Below are 23,816 nucleotides of genomic sequence, written 5' to 3'. Positions count from 1 at the left end.
TGAGTGTCCCTCCATTCTATTTTCATTCACTTCCATTTATAGGCCCCATTGCTCTGCGTTTGATAATGCTTATCTCCCACTCTGGGAGGGCTGTATATAAGCTCAGCGTGGGCTCACACAGCATGCTCTTCACTGCCATCTCCTAGGACCCAGCTACTGGTGTGGACATCATGGCCCCCAAAAAAATTGAACCCAAGAAACCAGAGCCCAAAAAACCTGAGCCTAAGAAAGAAGAAGCTCCAGTTCCACCTCCTGCTCCCGTGAAGGAGGAGCCCAAAGAGCCTCAGCTTGACCTGAAGAGCATCGTGTTAGAGTTTACCCCAGACCAGATCGAGGAATTCAGGGATGCCTTCACCCTGTTCGATGAGACGCCAACAGGGGAAATGAAGATTAGGTACTCCCAGTGTGGTGATGTGATGAGGGCTCTGGGCTACAACCCCACCAATGCAGATGTCCATGCAGTGCTGGGGAAACCCAAAGTTGAAGAGATGAACAGTAAGATGCTGGACTTCGAGACCTTCCTGCCCATGCTGCAGCACATCTCAAGGGCCAAGGACCAGGGGACCTTCGAGGACTTCGTGGAAGGCCTGAGGGTCTTTGACAAGGAAGGCAATGGCACAGTGATGGGTGCGGAGCTCCGCCACGTCCTGGCCACCCTGGGAGAAAAGATGAATGAGGATGAGGTGGATCGTCTCATGGTGGGTCAAGAAGACGCCAACGGCTGCATCAACTACGTCTCATTTGTGAAGCACATCCTTGCTGGGTGAGCCAGAGGTAGTCCTGCGGTTGTTCAGGGACTGTTAGGAAATCAATGCTCGATGGACTTTTGAAGGAAATGTGTTGGTGAATGTCAAATAAAGATGATGATTTTCTGTTCTATGTGTTGTGTTGTCTTCTGTTTGTTGTTGCTGACATACTTGTTCAGTCAGGTTAACAACATAGAAATAGATTGTACAGGGTTAGAGCCATAACTAGACCCACAGAACAGTACTGTTTCATATTTAAATTTCTGAGAAAATGCTTTGTGTGAAAAATAGACTGAGAAGGCAGTATATTGTGAGTAAAAATAAAATAAATACATTAAATGCAGTGTACCATACAACATGTTATATGTGCAGGTACAGCAATAGCCAATGAAATAAATATTGTACAATGTTGTTCATTGTAAAGAAAAAATCTACAGGGATCAGATATGAAGATTTGTGTATTACTTGATTGTTTGATTAATCATAAATTCATTCTTTCTATTTATTTATTTAGCAAATAGTGCATTTTCCAAGACACAAAACAAGTGAATTTTAGCAAATGTTGAACCAAAAATATATAAACCATAAGTAATAAGTCTATGGTCCTTTAAAAATATTGATTGTCCTATAACCTTATGTTAAATTAAGTACCTGTCATAATGGATTTTCATTCAGTTCATACAATGCAAATATGAATTTGATTAAATGCAGTCCGTCAGCGCACAAAGCAGCTACATGCCGGTGCATCTCCCAATGGCTGTGAGTCCCTATAGACCCTGTCCTTCATCTTAAATTCAATTGCATTCTAATTCAGTTTGAGAACACTGTGGATATAACATTGATCTGCTAAGTAGGATACACACAGTACTTGACCTGAATCAATATAGAGTTGCATTTTGCCTCCAAAAGGTGGTGTCATACTACTCAGCTAATGTGATTTTGGAGATGGAACTTGTAGATGATATAGTCCAAACCAAAGCTGTGCCCTTGCTGATGTCATCTCGTTCTTGTAATTAAGCTTACAACTTGTCCTTGTTTAAGACAAATACTGATTTTGTAGTTTTGTGTATTTGCCCTCTGCCCCCCTGCTTGCCTTCTTGAAGTAGATTAAGAAAGTGCTCCAGGTTTTATTTCATTTTATTTCATTTAAAAATATAATATTAAATACAAAAAAAACATACATTCACATACAATGCCTTAAACTGCTATTGTTTACTGTATTAGTAACCGAGTCAAAAGTCAAAGATTACTTTACATATTTTCCTAATACAAGTATATAGTGCAATGAACATCTCTTTATGACCTTATTCCAACAATAAAATCAGTACAGAAACTTGCAGTTCAAGTAAGCAAGACAAAATGAAAGCGTTATACACAAGGGCTGTACATAGTGACATTAGATAAGACAGGACAGTATGAGACAGACAATGTAACTGTCTACATATGTAAACAGTGCAAAAATCACCGGTGCCAGTCATATGTGAGATAGTAAATTCTAACAGTACAGTGTAATGCAAGTACAGTGTAATGCAATTAATAAGTAGACCTTCACCAGTAGCAGCATGACAATAAGAATGTACTAGCAACATAATGAAAAATGGGTGGCATCTTAGCGGTTAAGGTACATGACTAGTAGTTAGAAGGTTGCAAGGTCCACCACCACCAGGTTGCCAATGTTGAACCCCTGAACAAGGCCTTTAACCCTCAATTGCTCGAGTTGTATTAAGTCATAATTGTAAGTTGCTTTGGATAAAAGCATCGGCTAAATGCCATAAAATGTTCTACAAGACCTGTAACTAAAATGATCAACTTACTCCAGTGCACAGGTCCCAGACAAGTGGCCTCAAAAGCAAAATTAGGAGATTAGGAATGCCACACCAATAGAAGTAAACCTATCATCCTCTCATACCATATAAATATATCGAGAGAGATGTTCATGCCCACTGACTCCACATGGCAAAGGTATACCCAGCTGTAAAACCTTTGGCGGCGACTGGCAGACAGCAGCACCGGCTGAGTCTGAGGAGGGGTCGGGGTTTATCCCTTTGGAACGAGGAAAGCATGTATTTGGTGATGGAGGGTGCCCTGGCATGCTCTGCATCAATGTGTCGACTCTGCCCGAAGAAGAGCTGGCCCAGCTGCTACACACTGATCAGACACCCATTACTGAAACCATGCGCGCTGTGCCTGCCAACTGCAGTTCCTTATGGAGAGCAGTATGGCTGGCCATACAGAGAGCACAATGGCTGTTGAGGGACTTGCCATCGTGGGTGAGGCCCTGGCTGGCACTGGGAACTGCAGCTGATCGGCTTGTTAGAAATGTGAATTGCCTCCCTGGGATATTAAGGCCTAAAAGAATACAGACTCAGACTAAGGCTGGTGCATGTCTTAAAAAAGAGGCAACAGAAAATCCCATTAAGAGTGAAATTTAGCCCAGGGGTAGACTTTGTCTTGTGAAAACAATCTCTGAGACCTGTTTGGCAAAGGAGCTGAGCATTTGTGTTGTGACTGCACAGTGACACGTTGCACTGTTCTTTCTGACAGCTCCTCAGGGCAGTGTCTGCCTTAGATAATTCAGTTAAAGCCCTGATTGTCCAAAACGCATGCACGAGGCTTGAACACCGGGACTGAAGGTTCTTTGGGACACAAATATAAATAAGAACCAATTAGGATGCTATAATTACCATTATAATTCACTGATTCATACATCAGTTCCTCTGTTAGTGGGTAAGATAGATTCCAGTACAATTTGCGGCTTTCTCTGTTCTAATACACCTACTAAACCGACTAAATAGTAAGTTAAATCAGGTGTGCTTGAACAGACCAGAGATGGACAGCCTTGGCATGTACTTACAGCCATTCAGCAACTGAAAAGGACCAGCTAAGAATGCTGCAGTGAATAATTATTAAAAGTTAACAGAGGCCAGTTAACATTAAACTAATGTGAATAAACAATTGAAACCTTTTCACAGTTGGCTTAAATTCAGTGGTAGATTCATTAGCATTTTTGCTTAAGGATTCTCCTAAGCAATGGCCTCTGTTACAGACAGGACTAACACTACACTTAAACAGAGCTCTACTTTAAGATTTGCTGGAGAATGGCATAATGCCTCATTTAAAACCTCAGGCATGAGGTACTCCTTACCCCACTCAGATTTGGAGATAGGTTGGTTTTGGGATGCTATTTGGCAATAGAGTGAACATGAACCCTCTAACGACATGTGTCATCCAGAGACAGTTCGCTTTCCTTGGCTCTCCTCAGCGGGGTTTGGCAAATAATCAGAGCAATCTGGCCGTAAGATTTAAACGCAAGGCATATGTACAATCTCAAATAACAGTTTATTATTTGTCTGTGTCTGGAATTAAAGATGAACAATAAAGTGCAACAAAAGTACATCCTCTTAACCTCTTGTTGGCAAGCATTCTCCTTAGGAAACCTGAGAGAGGGAGAGAGAGAACCCCTGTACCCTAAACGTCAGAGAACTACAGTATCTAAGTCATAGGGTTGGTGGAAAACATTTGAAAGGTATTTCTTCTCTTCTCTTGTAAATTCAATGCAGAGATAAATGAAAACCAGTGCATGCTTGAAAACACACATATGGGTGAAACATGCTGCAGATAACAACACCTTCACTACAAAATTACCTAACATTGTTCTTCCTATTTCAATGTTTATATAAGAAAAAGAAGATGTGGATGTAAAATACATGGGGAGAGCAAGCCAGTGAAGACCAGGCAGAAAACACTGTGATCAGTAGAAGTGAGCCATCTCAATGCGCCACCTCTCAAATTCACACAGAATATCCTATACAGAGGGGGAGGGGTTCTTTATAGAGATTACATCATCGGTTGGAGATAGGTGCAGCGCTTGTGTGTGAGTTGAAAAAATAGGACATACTGTCCCCCAAAGCCTCATGTAGACTGCCCAACAAGGAATTAAGCACCATCTTAGGATCAAATATGGGGAAAAAATATATTGTAACAGTTGCACAGAGAACATTCCAAGCATTTAATTCAAGGTCAAAGTAATGTAGTAACGTAATAGTGTCACTAGGGGGCATCCAGGGAGTTTTCTTTGTCAGTCTCATCAGAACAGAAGCTCGGTGTGATTTATATAGATAAAGTCTGTTGTGTAAGTTCATTGTGGCACCTTGACTTTGTTGGTGATGACACGCAGCCTGGATGAAGCACACGCTGCATTAAGCACTTACTAAAACAAAATGTAGGCACAGAATAACCTAAAACCAGTTTTTCTTACTGTGCTTTCAGTCCAGATTTACAGTTTAATAATACAACAATCTGGCCATGACCTAGATATACTTCCTACATGAGTTATAGACCTTGCATATGACTCTAAGGATCATTATATAAAAGTGTGAGACACTGCAATTCAACCCTGTGTAAGTCAGGACCTGCCATAAGTCACGATGCACTAAAACCTCTGTGTGTTTCAGTGATCACGATTCCAGTAACAGTGGGGCATTTGAGGTGTTCAAATGCGTCTCTTACAATGGAGGCAGCTTGAACAGAAAGTGACCCTGAGCCTGACCATAGCGCTGCTTCTACAGGATCTGGATGGTTCAGCACAGTGACTTTATCCATGCTGACGTGTCCACAGGAACCTGCCAGAGGCCATTAAAATCTTCCCCTGGTCAGGTCCTCAGTCAGGTCCTTGGTCAGGTGCCTCTTCTGCACAGCCCCCAAACTTACCACCCACGTACCTCTGCTCCGATATGCTGGGTGAGCGCCTGGGACGGGAAATGCTGCTCCCGATCCCTTGTGTTCACTTGTGCTCCAGTTGTGTGGGGAGCTGGACGCACCAACCTTAGTCCGCACAGACCGATACAAATGTCTAATAGGAAACAGCAGGAGACCCTGATCTGAGGCTCCTGCCAGTATTTCGATCAGAAGCCATATGGGTGATGAGCCAGATGTATGTGTTTTTTATATCTAAGGTTGTTCATATGCTGGATGTAAGCTGCTTTTCCGCTACATAGGGTTTGAGATTTATATGAGCTCATGGGAGGAAGGACTCTTATCCAGACATGGCTACAGTCTCTATATGCCTTCGTGAAGGAATGAATCTTATTTCATCAGGGGGCCACGTCTCTGGTTCAGGGCAGCTACAGGACGCTTGAATTTGTTTGTTTGGGTATTTTGAAATGAAATGCTCATTGTGGACATCATTGTTTATTTTACTCTGTGGCACAAGCCATATGCAGACCTGCATTACTATACATAATGTAGATGCTGGACTTCACTCCTATTGTGGTAGAGTGGGAAGGCTATAGAGGATATAAAGAAGGTACTCAGACAGAGAGAGGCCAAGGGCATTTCAAATGCTCAAACTAGAGATTTCAAAGATCAGTATCTACTTCAGAATATTGCAGTCAAAGTATTGCTCGTTGGTGGAGAAATTCATACAGTTCTGTGCAATATGTCCAAATGTACAGTATGAATGAAAATAATCAACACTTAGTGAAACAAACTCTATATTCACATACATTTTCCAATCACATCAAATGGTCGACTGGTTCTGCCAGAGTGCTTTGAAGTATTTGTCGTGGTCAGGCTCTTCAGGGTGGGAGAGAAGGGACTCTGTTTTGATGAGTTTGTTTTGACGGCTCTGGGGTGGGCAGGGCCAGGAAGCATTGATCTGCAAAAAGAGACATTCCATGCTGAGCCCCATGCCTGAGTTGAAGGTCAAGGGGTGCTCACGGAGAGCAAGGCCAGCGCCAAGGGGTGGGGCCCTGCAGGTCAAACCTCCAGAAAGGGGGCCAGAGGAGGGTGTTCCCATGAGAATGCTCAACGAATTGAGATGCTAACATTGACGAGTAACTATGGATACTGGAACACAGGCCTGGATTACCCGGAATCTTGAAGCAAATGCTCGCAATAGCAGAACAATAGTGGTTCCACTGTTTTTGTCTTTTACTGGCTTTCACAAGTAGAAATAGTAGAATACGTGCCAGGTTAAGCACTCTGCAATCATCAACTCATGCAATGCATAAACATCAAGTCAATCAACAGAATACGCATGCAGGGCTTCACTAATTACGCTGCACATTCTAAGTGCTAATATATTTAGTGCAACACAGTCATCAGTTAGACAAACGATACACAGAGATGGTGTTCGTTATGGATGCTTAACCTCATCTGTTAGAATCAAGTATAAAAGCAGAAATATCCCAACAGGGTAAGTAGTGGTGGAGGATTTCTTTGAGATGCAAGTAATAATGATCACATATCTTGTGAAAAACAAAACAAAAAAAAGAAATTAATAAACACAGGTGTTGGCTAACAGGCTTGTTTTTTTTTTAAGATTCTTTGAAACAATAACAAAACCAAGAAAGCTCTTAGCCCTGGATAAAATGAGATCATAAGTAAGAATGCTTATATATATATATATATATATATATATATATATATATATATATATATATGTATGTGTATGTGTGTGTGTGTGTGTGGGGGGGGGGGGGGGTGCACTTAACATGCGAGGCAATATCTCAACAGAGTCCTAGAGAATTATGACTCAGTGCATAATAGTTCAAATCCAGTGTCATTAAGTATATCAGAGTGGAGGTAGCTTTGGGTCATGCATATATATATATATATATATATATATATATATATAGGATAGGCTACATTAATAAGAAATTAATAAGAATTAAATTAACAAAGAATACTTACCCACACACCATACCCACAAGACTATTATGTAACCATTTACAATGCAACAATGGAAGCACATGGACAAAATTCCGAGGAGCAGAAACATGTGTTGAGGTAAACATTAGGGTTCTGTAAGCTCCTTTAGAGAGTATCTGTGACTTGAAGTGGGGTTAGGGCCAAAATGAATTCATTTATTGATGTAACGCTCATCCTATTGTCTTCCTGAGATTTGCACACAGTACCTTAGAGAGGAGCTGACAGTGGTTTGTGGGGGCAGTATCCACTAACTGACCTCACTCTGCATGGATAAGATATGATCTCTGGTCTATCTCCTCTCATCCTCATCTGCCAGATGTTATCTCTTGCTGTTTGTATGTTGGTTATTTAACATTTCCCTGGAATAATTTTGTGACCATAATTGAGAAGGATTCAAATAACATCTCTGACATTTGTTTGAGGAAATATATGGAGCATGTTTGCACTTCTCGTTGTTAACATCGCTGGCAAGATTGTGGTGATCAGTTCATTGCTTGTCAATGTCAGTGGAAGTAAGTATCCCAAACTGGTCTGAGATCAGTTTTGTGGTTTCTCTCATAATGCTCAAGTTCAGGCTTTTGGGGGCAAAGCTGGACCTGCATCAGTGTAAAAAGGGCAACTTCTGTAAGCTCCTTCATTCTGGGAAATTCCTGGATCACATTACTGATCAGTGTTTGAACACGTATGAAAGACGGCTCTGTGCATGCTGTTTGTTTGTATTTGAATCAGTTCACTTACCCATTGCATGGAGATGCAAGACCATTTACTGTGGAACATTTTAAAACTTTCATCAGTCTCAGGATTGTGTTGGGCAGGGGCATTTAGATTCATGTGTATTTATCCGCAACGTGCATGTAAGTAATGCTGGATTTCCTCTGAAACGAGATCCAGCAGTAGGACCATTAGAGGCAAGCATAAAGAAGAGAGCAGGCTAAGACGAGCAGCCAGGGGTGCTGGTTAGGAGGCTGGGGGCAGGGGGGTGCAGGAGGGGTGCAGGGGGTCATAAAAGGAAGGCTAGCAGCAAGGGACAGGAGTGTAACATTATCTCTCTCCTCAGCCGGCACAAATGTTTCCTCACATTGCCCTTTCTGGGCTGCAGAGCTGTGTTTGGCCTGTTTATTTGAATTAAATGTCATTCCGGGGTTCCATGTGGAACTACTATATCCTTCATTTTTATGTGGTCTGTTTGATTTAGAAAAAATAAATAAATAAAGCAGGAGCTGCCCTGCTTTCGCTGCAGGCTAAGATTGAGGTCTTTACAGTTTCCTATAGGTACACTTTCCACGCTGGTAGGGGGAGCTAGCTTTGTGTAACTTGGCAGCGGTCCACTACGCCATCTTCTCTGAACGGGACGAACAGCCCGAGTTTGTCCAGCAGCCCTTAAAGGATCACTTGTTTGTTGCTTCTGAGCATGACTCCTGTTAACACCAGCCACTTAAGCACTTGCTGCTTCTGTGAAAAGTCTCCTAAAGTCCCAACATTAAAAACACAGATCATTTTTGACTTAAGAATGATCTTGGAGTCAAGTTTCCACTACATACACAGGTCCCCCTTCCCCTTCAGTAATGTACAAAAACAGCAGAAAAAGGGGATTGAGGGAGGCTGACACAACCCTGGACTTTTTATACTCTCAAGTCTGGTGCTGTTTGCTGAATTAGATTGAAAGTAGTCTCTTTCATTAGCTATGGTTAGCTATGGTTTGCTATGGAATAAAACACCTTCACATGTTCCCAAACCTTAGGCCGCTAATGATACTGCTGAAGGACTTTTTTTGTCTTCTTTCCGACTTCCAGCTTGTTTGTAATGTAAATGACAACACAGGTTAACATTTCCTCTCGTTTTACATGTTAGTACTGATGGCGCTTGTGTGAATCCAACATAATGGCTGGCATCATTGTCTGACTTGAATTACTGTACTTCAGGTGAAATGTCAACACACAGTCAGCATTAATTGGCCAGTCATTAAGGAAATACAGTATCTCATGCTATTAGTGCATGATGAGGTGTCATCTGACACCTCATCGGATGAAAAGAACATATAAAAACCTTTGGTTAAGGGCACTGTGTTACTACTTTTAACATGCCGAAGCTGAAAAGATTTATCCTACTTCAAAGAAAGAGTATGCTAGACTTTGGCCTGGAGGTTTCTGTCTCTCCCTTCCTATCACCTTAAAATGTTGGCAGGCTCATTCTTGATAGAATATGCAATTGCCTGTTGGCTAAATATTGCACTGGTGATGTCATAGTCGCAAGGGACTTTAAAGAGATGTCAAATTGAACGACTGTTTGCTTAAAATTAACTTACAGTGCCAGACAAATTACACAACAGGGCTAATACTGAAAGGCTAGGATACTAACTCATTACTTAACCAGTTTTTTTCTTTTTCATTCTGTTTGATTACACAGACCATTTCATTATACCATTATTTGATTGAACTATAAAGGTAGCCTAAAGGTAGCCATATATAAACTACAAGTTTTATATATATATATATATATATATATATATATATATATATATATATATATATATATATATATATATATATATATATATAAATGTAAAAAAAAATTTTTTTCCCTAAACAGTATTTACTTTATAGGCAGGTGAAGCTCAGCAGTTCAGGTGCAGTTAATAAGGCCGTAATCCAGTTATCAGAAGGTTGCTGGTTCAAGTCCCACCACTGCCAAGCTACCACTGTTGGGACCCTGAGCAAGGCCCTTAACACTCATTTGCAAAATTTGTACTCAGTCACAATTGTAAATCACTTTGAATAAAAGCATTTGCTAAGTGCCATAAATGTAATGTTAATGTACTTTAACATAAAAGCTATACCATGGATTGATGAACACTAACAATTAATTTTTGTTGCAGTATTTGTCACTGACTGTGACAGACCAGTGGTTCACCAATCCCCATTTCATCATACTGCCTATAAATAACCTTTCTTTCCATTTACTTTTATGATTTATTGACGTTACACAGTCTAAATGTAAAAAGACTCTGAATTCCTTGCGGCAGTTGTATAGATCCCAGCTTGTATAGATTCCAGCTTGTATAGATACCAGCTTGTTTCACACAAAGCCTTTAAAAAGAGCAACTACAGAACTTGACTACAATTGGCAAAAAAAGAAATCTAATGTGTAGCTCTGCCCATGTTGGCACCATTTTACCAGATAGCGAGTCTTGGGTCTTAGTTGTGGGCCTGGCCCTTCCAAGTACACTCCAGGTCCCTGTGGGAATCTCTTTTTGTGCAAATCATTTTACAAATGTTTCATGATGTTCCAGAAGACAGACTAAAAGCTGTCAGGCTGAACAGTAGGAAACTTCATCCAGCAGTGCTTCCAGTCCCATCTCACGTTCCTGCAGGGCTTGTGGCCCATGACAAGGCCTCTTGAATTATAATAATGTGGATCTTTCCTGTTCGGTATGGTTAGGAAAGGGCTGAAGGATCTCTGGGTGAAACAGAGGTTGTAGCAGGGGTGCCACTTATTTTTCAACTAAGCTCATCTTTACCTTCACCTCACGTGGCTTGGAGGGAACACATCGTTCCCCAGATCAGTGCCAGGGAGGGACATAAACCTGTACGTCAAGCAGAAAAGCACACAGGTTGCATTCAGTCACTGCCCTACTTTAAGACGTACAAAGACACGAGACCCAGATGCGTCACAAATGAGATTTAAATGTGAATTCTCTTCTTTGGTTTGGTAACAAGCTTGGCTTATAATTCTACAGAGGCCTGTGGTTGTGCAGTGTAGCAAGTAACAGTATTAAAGAACAAAATCATTTGGTTCATTTGCAGTCTCATGCTAGAGGCCTGAAACGTGCATAGTTTTAATAAGTTCAAATTCTGAAATAATGCAAACATTGTCAAACACTGGAATATGTTGACCACCTTAAAAAGACTAACAGCAGACAGCAGACGGTCATGGCTCTGGTTTTAAATGACAGCACCTAGAGTCCCAGTTCCTATTAGCTAATCCTATTAGATTTCACAATCTCTCTTATCAACCATTTGCAAAACGCTCCGCTTTCTCTCACAGCAAAGGGTGGTTTTGCTTTTCTTTTGATGCCATGTATGATACTCTGAGGTCCAGTGTCAGTGCTTTAGACTGGTAGAATAACTTTGCACTGAGTTCTGATGCAGTAATGCCAGTGCCAATCCGTCTGCCTGCCACCAACCTTGGTGAGTGGTGGGGCTGGGGGGAAGGTTCAAAATGTACCGACCACACTGAGGTTGGAGTGTCACTGTCACACAGGAAACACGCGTCCTGACTGGCATGACCCAATCCCCCCAACCCCCTTCCAGCGTCCCCTGAGAAGCAAAGAACGCAGCTCTCCAAACTGGGAACATCAAATGCCCCTGGAGAGGAGAGGAGGAGAAGAGAGGAGAGTTACGTAAAGGGCTGAAATATTCATCTCCCCACATGAGAGGGCTTGTTCGCTGCCATCACCTGAAAGAGCGATGGCCCCTGTAATCTAGGTCAGTTTGTGCATGTGGACTACAATTGGACGATCAGGGTAAGCATTTGTTGTGTATTAACACCTAAGGTCTGACAGCAGTAAGAACTTCAGCATCATCAACAGAGAAATTTGGCGTTAATCTCTATTTAAAAGCCTGTGCATGCTGTTCTTAGTTCTGTATGAAATATGTGTCCCCACAGGGCTTGTTAAGATGGTTGCAACAAGTAAGCAAAGAAGGGCAATGCACCAAATGCAAGTCCCACCATGGGGAAAGAGGAGGCTTCACCTCGCAGAGAAGGAATTTCCAGCAACTCGTCATGGCCAAACTGGCCTCATCGATCAACCATCCCCCCCAATGGTACAGCTGTGATTGACTGTCCTGGTTGTGACATAAAGCAGAGTATGGTTGAAGCTTCCAAAAACCATCACACATTCACCCACACACATTGCACTGCAGGCAGCCCCGGAGAAGCTGCGGTAAATCATGTAAATCCACTGAGTACCAGGTTTCACCACGGCCTCTGCGTGGGCTTGTGGAGATAATGACTGTAGTGATGTTTGAGGCCTGCAGAATTGGTGTTAGGGCTTCGTAAAGGTCACTTCTGGTATCGATACAGGAGCACGCATAGTAATCCAGAGGTGAGCATTGCACTATTTTCCAAGTTCTCAAACCTTCTTAGTTTTGATTCAATTTCCTTAAAATAAATAAAATTACATTTCATATAAAATGATCTGCATTCATTGTGTTTAGTGTAGAGGATTTGGCATAAATTTGGCAGAAATGTGGCATGTATTTAATAAATTATGTGTAATTGTGCTTATTCTGGTTACATGGCATAATGTGACACTTCTGTGAAAAAAGAGAGAAATGTTTCTGAATGCATATGGAAGGTGTTGAAGGCAGTGGAATGCAGAGCATTTATTGCAGATCTCCATGAATTCCTGAGAACTGATACAACTGGACACAATAGGTTTAATAGATGCTCCTGTCCAGAATGACTTACAGAAGTACTTTACTATCCTATAATGTCCTGTAGATTTACCCTGTACACAGCTCACAAACCATATCCACATATTTCTTTTTCACTTATAAAAATGCTGTAATAGATGAAAATATTAATTGTATCAACCAATCTCCTCCAACTCAAAGTGGCAATATTCTGGACCTGATTTTCAGCTGGACCAACACAACACTGGACATCGTAGTCACCCCCTTCCACCTCTCAGGCCATCACTGTCTTTCCTTCTCTCTCTATTCTTTCCATCCACGCTTCTCCCCACATACGCGTCCTCCTTCTGTCAGAACTTGGGCTCCATTACCTCCTCCCTCGCTTCCACTATATTGTCCGCCATTCCTCACCCTGACTCTCTTTCTTCTCTCTCCCTGGATACAGTTACTAATACTTTTCTTTCTACACCCTACATGAATCTTTGTGCCCTCTCTCCTCCAGAACTTCAGGATCTCCCCCACCTTACCCCTGGCTAACAGAAGAACTGTGCTGCCACAGGAGAGAACTAAGAATGGCAGAGAGGTGCCATCAGGAGAACATGTCTAGATTCAGCCTGCTGCTCATACCAGTCTCTCCTTTCCAGATTCTCGCCAGAAGTAGCATCTGTAAAATCATCTTACTACGGAGAAAAATTAGAATAATCAGCATATGATCCACACAAGCTCTTCTGAGTTTTCTCTGTTCTCCTTAACCCTCCCCCTCCTCTCTTACCTCTGAGGATTTCGTCACCTTCTTTGAGTAGAAGGTTGCAAAAATCTGCCAGTCCTTTTCCTTTGTTCCCACTCTTCCCTCCAGTGCTTTCCCTCTGTTCCCACTCTTCCCTCCAGTGCTTTCCCTCTGTTCCCACTCTTCCCTCCAGTGCTTTCCCTCTGTTCCCACTCTTCCCTCCAGTGCTTTCCCTCTGTTCCCACTCTTCCCTCCAGTGCTTTCCCTCTGTTCCCACTCTTCCCTCCAGTGCTTTCCCTCTGTTCCCACTCTTCCCTCCAGTGCTTTCCCTCTGTTCCCACTCTTCCCACCAGTGTTCATACTCGTTCTAACTCTGTGGCTTCTTTTTCTCCTCTCTCCAAAATTCTTCAACTGCTGACTTCCAGCAATACAACTACATGCTCCACTGGATCCCTTTACAGACAATTTTGACAGCTCTGCTCCAGTCACCTCTACCAACATCAACAATTCCTTATCTTTGGGACAATTACAGGCAGACTTTTCCTCTCAAAGGTACTTGTACAAACAGTCTATAATCAATTATCTCTCTTCCTCACTCAGAACCAGGTCTAGGATCCCAATCAGTCTGGCCACAAACTGGCACATTCGACAGAAACAGCCCTCATAGCACTGACCAAGAAACTTCATGGTGCCAGAGCTGCCAAACTGTCATATGTTTTGATTCTTCTGGACCTGTTGGCAGCCTCTGACATAGTAAACCACAACATCCTCCTCTCTGTTCTCTCCATGACTGGCATGACTGGCTCCACATGGAAATGGTTCCAATCATTCTATCAGGTAACATAGAGTGGATCTACATCCAATCAGTGTAGCCTCTGCACCAGTGTCCCCCAGAGCTAGGCCTTCTTCTCTTTGTGCACTTGCATTCTTGGTGATGTAATATCTTCTCATGGATTCTTCTACCACTGCTATGCTAATGACACCCAACTAATCCTTTCCTTCCCACCTTCTAGCACGCAGGTTTCCAGCTGTATCTCAGCATGCTTGACTGACCTCGATTCATGGATGACAACACACCTCTTGAAGTTCAACCCCTGCAAAATCAAGCTCCTGTACATCCCAGGCACGCTCAATCCTAGAAACTCCCAAGTTCCATGAATTTACCATTTATTTAGAGAACTCCTTGGTCTTGCTGTCGGAAGCTAATTGTAGCCTTGGCATAATTTGGACAATAAGTTATCATTCTCGATTCAAAGGATTTGGACCTTTCTCTCACAGGAAGCTACCCAGGTTGTATAATCTCTTGTCATCACAAAGTTCGACTACTGCAACTTGCTACTTGCTGGTCTTACTCTAGACCTCTATAACTGATCCAGAAGGCAGCAGCATGACGAGTCTTCACCTGTCCAAAGTTTACAAAGACCACTAATCTTGCACCTACGTGAAGTATGTACTATTATTGATTAGCTGAACACTACCACCACTTATTGTTTGGTAATGTACTTATTGTTGTTTGCTATAGTACTCATTTTGCATTTCTTCTAGGTATCATTGATTCCTGTATTTAGAAGAATTCTAGTTCAATGGTATCAGCCGCTCTAACCTACAGTACTGACTAGAACATATTCTATGAGCAGATGACAAACACTTTTGCAAGTTGCTCTGGATAATAGCATCTACTAAATGTGAAAAAATAAATGTAAATGTATTTAGAATCTTTTATCAGTACACATTATTCCTGATGACATAAAATTAAACAATGTTTATAATACCCACACAGAAGGCATTGAGGTAATATTTATGTACCAACATGTCGATCACAACCATATTGTGCAACATCAAGTAAAATGAGATCTATTTATTTCCAATCATCACAACCTGTTGCATTAGCCTGAGTGCAGAGTTTTTCCATATCTTCGCAAGCATGATTTGGAAATTTTGAATTAACAAAGCCCATAGTTCTATATTGAAGGAGATGCAATAGGTGTTAGAACACCCATCAAACATATTTTGGCTCATTGTTATTTTCCCAAAACTGTGTATGTGTATTTAAAAAAAAAAAAAAAGAATTTCCTCTTTTACTCAGATGAAGCCTACTCATACAAACACAAACAGGCACAGAAACCCACACAAATACACACACAAAGAAAACACACCTGTGAAAAAAACACCCCTGTGAATTCATATGTTCCAAATAGTAGCAATGATAGAGTTGTTTCTTCAGAGTTTATATTTTAGGGTGCTCTTTAAAGGAGGATAAATTTTCATTAATTTATATTAATTTTCAAGTTTATTTACAATTATGTGTTGTCTTAACACTGGTCATTCATACTGAAAATACACTCATACAGAAAATCTTCTTGCCTTTGCACCAGAGAACATTTAGCTTGCAAATGCCACAGGAGTGTATGTTTTCTGCTAAAGATGCAGAAAAGAGTGAATTATTCAATTACATGACAGCATTCAAACTTATACTATGCACCAGAAAGCAGATTTTACTGACGCTGAAATTAGTTCTACTTTTGAGCCCAACACCTCAGTAATGCATAACAAATCTGCATAAAAATCATCACTGCATATCTGTGATATAAGAAAAGCCATATAAATGATGCTCTGTCTCTTTTCCCTAGACATTCACAGAGCTGACTATGAAAATGCAAGGCTTTACACTTTAATCACTTTAATGCACCAATACAGTCGACAAAATCTGGATGTTGAGAAAAAAAAAAAGAGAGAGAGAGAGAGAGAGAGAGAGAGAGAGAGAGAGAGAGAGAGAGAAGAAGAAGAAGAAGCGAGAGAGAGAAAAAACAGAGTGGAGTCAAAAGCTACATTAAAGGTTACGTACAAACATGTACTGTTTGGCTAACTGCCCTTAGACGTGGTGGTGTAACAGGGGAACTCTGCATAGGAGACAGGCCAGGATCAATTTAAATGAACTGGCCTGCATTTCCTTATTGGAGGGAGGGGGTAAAATGGAGGGAATGTATGTTACAATGATGTCACTGGCTGTCTGTAGAGCCAGATATGAATCTAAAAGGAACACTTGCACTGCAGTCTCTAATTTAGCCTGGTTAGGAGATACAGTCAGATGAAACCTGACCTAGTCTAAATCACTCTAGAAATGTACCCATTATGGATGATATATTTTAGGTGTAGATATTACAGAGATCTATTAAGAAACTATTGGGTACAATTACTTAATTAAGTAAGTGGACCATAGATGATGAATCCTATCCTAGGATCCAATCAAGAGTGAGATTTATGATTGTGTGATGAATGTTAAAGAGTGGTAAATGTAAAAGAGCTGAATGTAAGTGATCTGTGACATGCATGTGGGTCTTCCCTGGGGACTCCTTCCCTTATGAATGATTTGCAAACGGTGGCCAAGGAAGTGGGGCAGCCCGGAGAACTGCCGTAATCTTATCTCGAGATGATTTGCAAAGTTTAATTTCTTTAATGTTGTCTCAGCCCTGCCACTTCTTACTGAGCATCCCAATGAAAAGGCTGAACGTCAATAAGCATATCCTGCAGACTGCTGTCCTCCAGTCTCACAGGAAAATCCTGCAAAGCTGGCGACCTTGTTCCACTCCTGTTAATGCAAAAGCCTTTTTGCATAGCAAACAAGTTTACCGGAAAGGGGACAGTTTGCTTGCTCTGCATGGTCAAACTTGCTTCAGGAAAGCATAAATATCTCAAATGACTGTGGCTTCTGTGAAATGATATTTGGTCACTTCAGTCTGATCAGCTGAGACCAAGCTAAACAAAACAGTCAGTGGGTGCTTCAAGGAAGAGAAGTAAACACATGATTGCCGTGATATAACGAGGAACCACTCCCCATACGGCCCGCGCTCTGAAATAATTTGTTAAGGTAAAACAGCAAACATGAAATGTACTAAATTCTGACACTGAACATTCAGAATGAATACAAATTGCTGGGATTTCCCATTGCTTTGGATATTTTTATCTTACTAGCACTTCTGCCATGTGTTTTTTCCTTAAAAACACCTGCTTTCTCCTCACATCTTTTTGAAATTAGGAGAGTTGCATTAGAGGAAGCTCTGAAAACCCTGTCATGGCAATGAATGAATTATTAAAGCACCTTAACTATTAGGGTGCAGCCTGGGTCAGTGAACGTTTTCCCTGAGTCCACTGCACACTAATTCGCTCGACCATCCTGACCCAAAGAAAGATAAACTTCTCTGAAACCTGTCTGGAATAAAAGCAACCAGGAGCACAGCGGAAATAAAGCATCAGCCAGGCTGGGGGCTCTAAACTGACTCCCCACAGGTTCTACTCACCTCTCCCCTTGGCAGCAATTGCCCATTGATATTCAGTGGCAGTGATGTCACGCGTTTGCTAGGAGTCCGTCTGCAGTTGTGAAGACAAGCGAATGGAGAAGGAGAGGTAGATCTAGTGCAGCCGAGGAATTTTCAGTTGCTCTTTCTGCTGCTTTTCAGTGTCTGAGCCTTACACTACAGCTGGGCACAAGGCAAACCTCCTGAACTCTAGTACCCAGGCAATGGAATACTATCTTTAATGCTCTGTCTAGCTACTTATCAGACTTAAAGAATTTTGCCATGCATTTTCGAAACCATTAGGCCTGTGTCAGTACTTATATTGTAGGAAAATACACGCAAGGCTGATCAAGGCGAATAGCATAAAAGAACGTACGATTTATTCGTTTTATCCCCTCGGACTCTGAGTTTGGTAGTTCAAAATGTCACCACTAGAGGGACCTCGGCGCGCTTTTCCCAAAATAATATGCACCGTCCCAGCTCAGTTACGCACTCATGAAGAAAACGGTGGTGCGGTCATAGGTTACCTGGGACTCCCACTCCTAACGGTATTAAACCAAGACTTCCTCCTGGAGGAGTGTGCTACTGTGAAAAGCTCTAAATATACAATCCACACAATGCAATTCGGTCGCTCGCTAAATCCGCTTTAGCGATGAAAACACACACACACACACACACACACACACACACACACATAGATAGATAGATAGATAGATAGATAGATAGATAGATAGATAGATAGATAGATAGATAGATAGATAGATAGATAGATAGATAGATAGATATGTTTAAACTTCAGCATGTTAATCCCCAATACGGGTACCTCTCTTTCATTTCCATCCCTTTTGTTTTACTCCAGAGATTTTAATTGCGACTATGGTAGACTTATGAGCGGAAGCCGTGACATGGTGAAGAAATGCACGCATTTCAAGTGAATTTATAACGAGATTTAAGAAACCTTGAAAGGGAAATGATTTTGACCTCTCCACATTGATTGATTATTAGTCATCCCTGCAGTTTAATGGGATCCATTCAATTGAGAAGGTGGAGCGCTTGGATGAATTAACATATTCCTTCCCCCCCCCCCCCCCCCCCCCCTCAATCTGTGCTGAAGTGTCTTTGAAAGGGGCAACGAAAGGGGGTCGTGGCTTAACATTATAAAGGAAAAAATAAGTAGCATTGCTTTCTTGGTGTAGAATCCGAGTCTTGACAAGCTTTTGTAAAACCCGAAGACTGGGCAAGGTTTAGTCGCGCTGTTTGAAGAAGACTTTCATATTTTATCTGTTAAAGAAGAAGAAGAAAAAAATTATATAAACACACACATACATTTCTTGCTCCACTTGAAAATGAAACTTTTGCCGTTTTGCACTTGGCTTCCATGCCTTTTGATTTTTAGCTTGTGCTTTGGATCTGAGTGCGGGACTCTGAGGCGGACGGTAAGATCTAAAAGAGACTTGGTGCGCATCAGGGAAGCTAGAAGTACCTTACCAGGAGCCTGTGCCACACGCTTGCCTCGGGGCAAACGTTCTCTGCCCGGGATAGATCGGCGTTCGCCTCGCCTCCATCCTCGCTTTTCTGTGACAGGCGAGAACACTTCATACCGGCGAAGGACTGTTTACTTTACCGGTAGAGGAGATCAACTACGTCTTAAACCAAGTGTGGAGGTACCGCGGGGCAATTTTACCCTGGAAATGTGGATAAAACCAGAGGGTGGTCAGCGCTCTCCAACTGTTATCGCAGGTTTGATTTGTTTTACTATTCTTTACGTGCGGCATATACTATATGATACAAAAATGTGGCTTACAATCTGTTCAGGAATAACCATCAGGAACAACGCGACTTTAGATAATTAACCACAATATGCGAATGTTTATGCAAGTGCACGGGTGCTTAACAGCCTTTAATATCAGTTACATTTGTTTTTTGTTTTTTGTTTTTAGTTTAGTTTTTTTTTTTAAAGAAAAGCCCAATTACGATATGTAGCCTGGACGTGTTGTCTTGAATAGCACCGCGGAATGCACCTATATATCTGTTTGCATACATTTTTAGTATTAACGAATGGCGTTGCATCAGAAACTCAGTGGTGTCCGCATGGATATTGACAGGTCTTCATTCATGGATTTATCCGTCTCCACTTATACAGAATTGTGCTTTGCTTTCCATGCGCATCAAAGTTTCTACATATTTATGTTTTTATTGTTCTGGCCAAGTTTGATTTGTCATTCGTCAGAACAGTAACCCGCAAAAGCCCTGACTGAAACAACGGAAACAATACCTTAATGATGACAAGTTTCTTGTTAACTCGTTTACTTAATTGAAGGCGAATCACTTGACTTATTATGGAACGAAGAGATTATATAATTAAGCAATGTCATTTCTAAATAAAAATGATTATAAATCATATGTCATATATCGTTCTTCATTCACCAAGCCTTTAAAGTGGAAAGCCCTGTTTAAAGTGTATTTACGAAATAACGCCTTGGGTTACGCTGCACTGATGAAGTCACAGACGCCAAATTGTGTTATAAATCGCTCCTAGTGCCTTTTTGAATCTGCAAGAAACACGTCAGCACTTTGATGCATAACGGTACCGCCCCCCAATTAAATGTGATGTTGGATAATCTAGCTCTCAGATCAGCTTGAAAACAAGTTATTTAAATTTCCGCTGGTTATCCAATTTCCATTCAAATCGCAACGTTATGTAGAAGTCACTTTCCTAAATTTGTGGAATGTTTCAGAATTTCGAGAAATGCCATTATTTGATTTATTTAGTAAATACAGTAAATACATTTATAGTTTTTTTTTCCACTGAAAAATATACCCAAACGATATCAACCAGGGTTTTAAACTCTGGTATGAACAAAATCATAGTTTTTACGCAGTTTCGTTCTTTTTTTCGTCTAGTGTTCATTAAATAGCCAGTGATTGAGGACGGTTCATGGGATGTGTACATCCTCTTGATCCTTAGGCTACAACGATTTTACATAATGACTGAGAGCGCTTAGATCGGACCCACATTAAGGCTTCCGGATCGATCATTTAGATTGATTCTACGTTATGATGACGCTTACGATTAAAGCATCTGTTAGAAACAAACCAAAGCAAACACGGTAAACAAAAAAATAAAAAAAAAACATCACAAACAAACAAAAACAACACCTCCATTGGTCAACAAAGTGTCATGAACTGCTTAATAAGATCGTTTCTTTTTTCCTAAGGTTTCCTAAGCAGGCCTTATTAGTTAATCTTTTTAAATTCATACATTTAAATGGCACATTTGACTAACACATGGACATAACCCACTAATCAGTAACATGGATGTTTATATTTGCATTTTGAAGCTAATTAAAAATGCATAAAATCCTCATACATTTTTGGTCAAGAACGTCCACTCTCAACATAGTATTAAGTCACAAAAACGTTAAAGAACATCAAAGAAGGTGATGAAGGTGTCTAGAGCTGCCACAACAAAACAAAGTCAATGCAAAGTTAACACAAAATCAGCATCAAACATTGGTTGTTTCCTTGAACCTATCTCAGGGTTGAGGCAGCTCTAAATTTAGTGCAACATGTGCACCACTTTTTGTTGCTATGAAGTAAGCTAATAGTTTATGGCTTGACAGAAGCTTATTGTTTCCAAATGACAGTCTTTTTATGAAGGCATGGTTTTAAAGAGGCGGTCTTGATGGCTTAAGCTGCAAAATGAGTGCCTTGTCCATCCTTTCACCAAGTGGTTTTGTTATTGCTCCGAGTTTATGATGTTACATTCTTTTCTATCAGCCACCAGGCTGTGAATCAGATCCCCTTACACAAAAACTGCCTAATGAGAGAGTGACAGAAGAAGAAAGCATGAGGGAAAGAGAGAGAGAGAGAGAGAGAGAGAAAGAGAGAGAGAAAGAGAAAGAGAGAGAGAGCCAGGACTAGTGCTGAATTTGGGTTAGAAGCTCTGAAATCCAAGTATCTCTTTCATAGTAGCTTCAAGATGTTGTTTTATTTCCAATGACAGAGGCTTTCATATCACAAATGTTTTGTCAGCATTGATGTGGTTTTAATACTTTAGTGTTGCAGCCCTCAATCTAAATAATATATTGGAACAGAAATCATGTGGTTTACAGTGACAGTGGTGTATGACTATAGAGTTGTAGTATGACTACATGCTTGGAATATATCAGACTAGAACAGTATAATAATTAACTTTTTCCATTTTCTTACACAGATGCCTAAAGTCACCTAGTTCAATTTCACCTATGTGAAATGTATAAGTTGTGTACTGAGTTAACAACTCTCAATCCAAAAAAAACCCTCCTATTAATTTTAAGCAGCATTTGTCTTGGATCTGACCCCACAGTTGAAGAGCAGGTATGTGGCACATTCTTGTGTAGCCGTGATCTCAGTGAATCATTTGGCAATGCTGACTCTGTTGTGCTCTGTCCATGGTGCTGAGATGCTATAGACTTAAAACAGATGCATTAGTGAAGCAATGTTTTGTCAAATTTTCACTCAGTGTTACATCATAATGTCACATTCAATCTGTTTGATCAATATAGTACATACCATCATTGCATTTAAGAGGAAAAAGTGTAAACGAGTTTGTGAATGTAAGTTTATATTTTTATATTTTATACATTGTTACACTTTATACTCTACATTTAGTTCATACAATTCTACTTTTGACATATCTATTAGCTCAAACAACACACTCCTTTGTGACTCAGTAAAAAGGAATCTTACACCAAATCTTTTTCCTTGTGTTAGTGCTGTGCCTGATCAGTCGCTTCCACAACCTCCTCATATGTGTGAGATGCTGAAACTGGCTGAATTTGACCTCTTTGTTATTTGCCACTTAGTGGTCTCAGTCCAGGATTTCGCAGATTGTAATTTCCTCACTTTAATGGTACAATTTATTTTTATGGACGCTGGCAGTGGTTCTACAGGCAACCAAGGAGAGAGAAGGAGCTCCAGGCTCATGTGCGCCTTGGTCTACCCCAACACTGCAGCTTCTCTCTTCATGTCAGTGATCTTTGGGTAAAGCTAGTGAACAGTCAGAATGAGAGGAAGAAAACACCTCATTAAAGTGAGCTGCGTCCACATTGACTCAAGCTGCTTGAGTAAAACCTTCCCTGTTAAGGGGATGCATGTGCATTTCCTCCTCAGATTTCTGGGCAAGCTACTGCAAAGTTTTTAATTGTTAGAGTTTGTAAGAGAATCATGCTTTAAGTATTTATAGTCTCTGTATGGGTTAGCAGCAACAGCTGGCCTATGTGGGTGTGTGCGTGGTCACATGCACATGCGCACCTACACACACACACACACACACACACACACACACACACACACACACACACACACACACACACACACACATACACACAAAAGATGACATTTTTCCCTGCTACCCTGGTAACACTTTACTGCTTATTTGGCCTACATGATTTTCACCAATTACCTCTAGCAAACACACTTCTCCCAGCTGTGAGAGAAGAGAGAGGATTTCTCCCACAGGGAGAGGGGGCAGGCTGTGTACACAGCACTAAGCCGAGGGTCACAAAGCCATCTCTCTCTTTCTGACTGCTGTGTGTCTCTCTGCACCGCCAGTAGCAGTGCCAGACAGCAGCTCTGTGAATCTTACGAGCGTGCTGCGGCTCGCCAGTCACCCTGACTTGTCTGGATTCAAGGGCGACGTCATGGATGATGTCAGTGCATGTGCATAAGAAGATCTTTTTTTTTTTTTTTTTCAGGCAAACTTTGTGTTTGTCTACACAAAGACAGGAAGGTCCTTCATCCTTAAAGATGGCATAAAGGACTGCAATTGTCATGCAGATTTAAATGAATTACTCCTATTAGGAACATCATTTCATTTTAAATCCATTACAAACATGACGTGATAATCATCGGATGATAACCGTTTAGCATCTGCAGAACT

General features: G+C 41.1%; 2 protein-coding genes across 2 annotated transcripts in view; both read left to right on the top strand.

Annotated features, from left to right (window-relative positions):
* The first annotated feature begins 110 nt into the window (after positions 1-110).
* On the top strand, positions 111-879 carry cmlc1 (cardiac myosin light chain-1). Its single transcript, XM_035530207.1, has one exon. It carries the CDS (start codon positions 171-173, stop codon positions 765-767), a length of 597 nt encoding a protein of 198 aa, XP_035386100.1. The 5' UTR covers positions 111-170; the 3' UTR covers positions 768-879.
* An 18,360-nt stretch (positions 880-19,239) lies between these two features.
* pappab (pregnancy-associated plasma protein A, pappalysin 1b) overlaps positions 19,240-23,816 on the top strand; it is a 50,720-nt gene continuing 46,143 nt past the window's right edge. Inside the window, exon 1 of the mRNA XM_027003038.2 lies at positions 19,240-19,633. Coding sequence (XP_026858839.2) covers positions 19,240-19,633 — 394 coding nt within the window. The remainder of the gene's footprint in view (positions 19,634-23,816) is intronic.

Source organism: Electrophorus electricus, chromosome 9 (assembly GCF_013358815.1).
Source record: "Electrophorus electricus isolate fEleEle1 chromosome 9, fEleEle1.pri, whole genome shotgun sequence".
Taxonomy (NCBI): Eukaryota; Metazoa; Chordata; class Actinopteri; order Gymnotiformes; family Gymnotidae; genus Electrophorus; species Electrophorus electricus.
The sequence above is the reverse complement of the archived record's forward strand: the minus strand, read 5'-3'. Positions and strand labels throughout refer to the sequence as shown.

Bases quoted from the DNA above. Each gene is read 5' to 3' on its own strand.
- cmlc1 (XM_035530207.1), top strand. From the start codon at position 171: ATGGCCCCCAAAAAAATTGAACCCAAGAAACCAGAGCCCAAAAAACCT.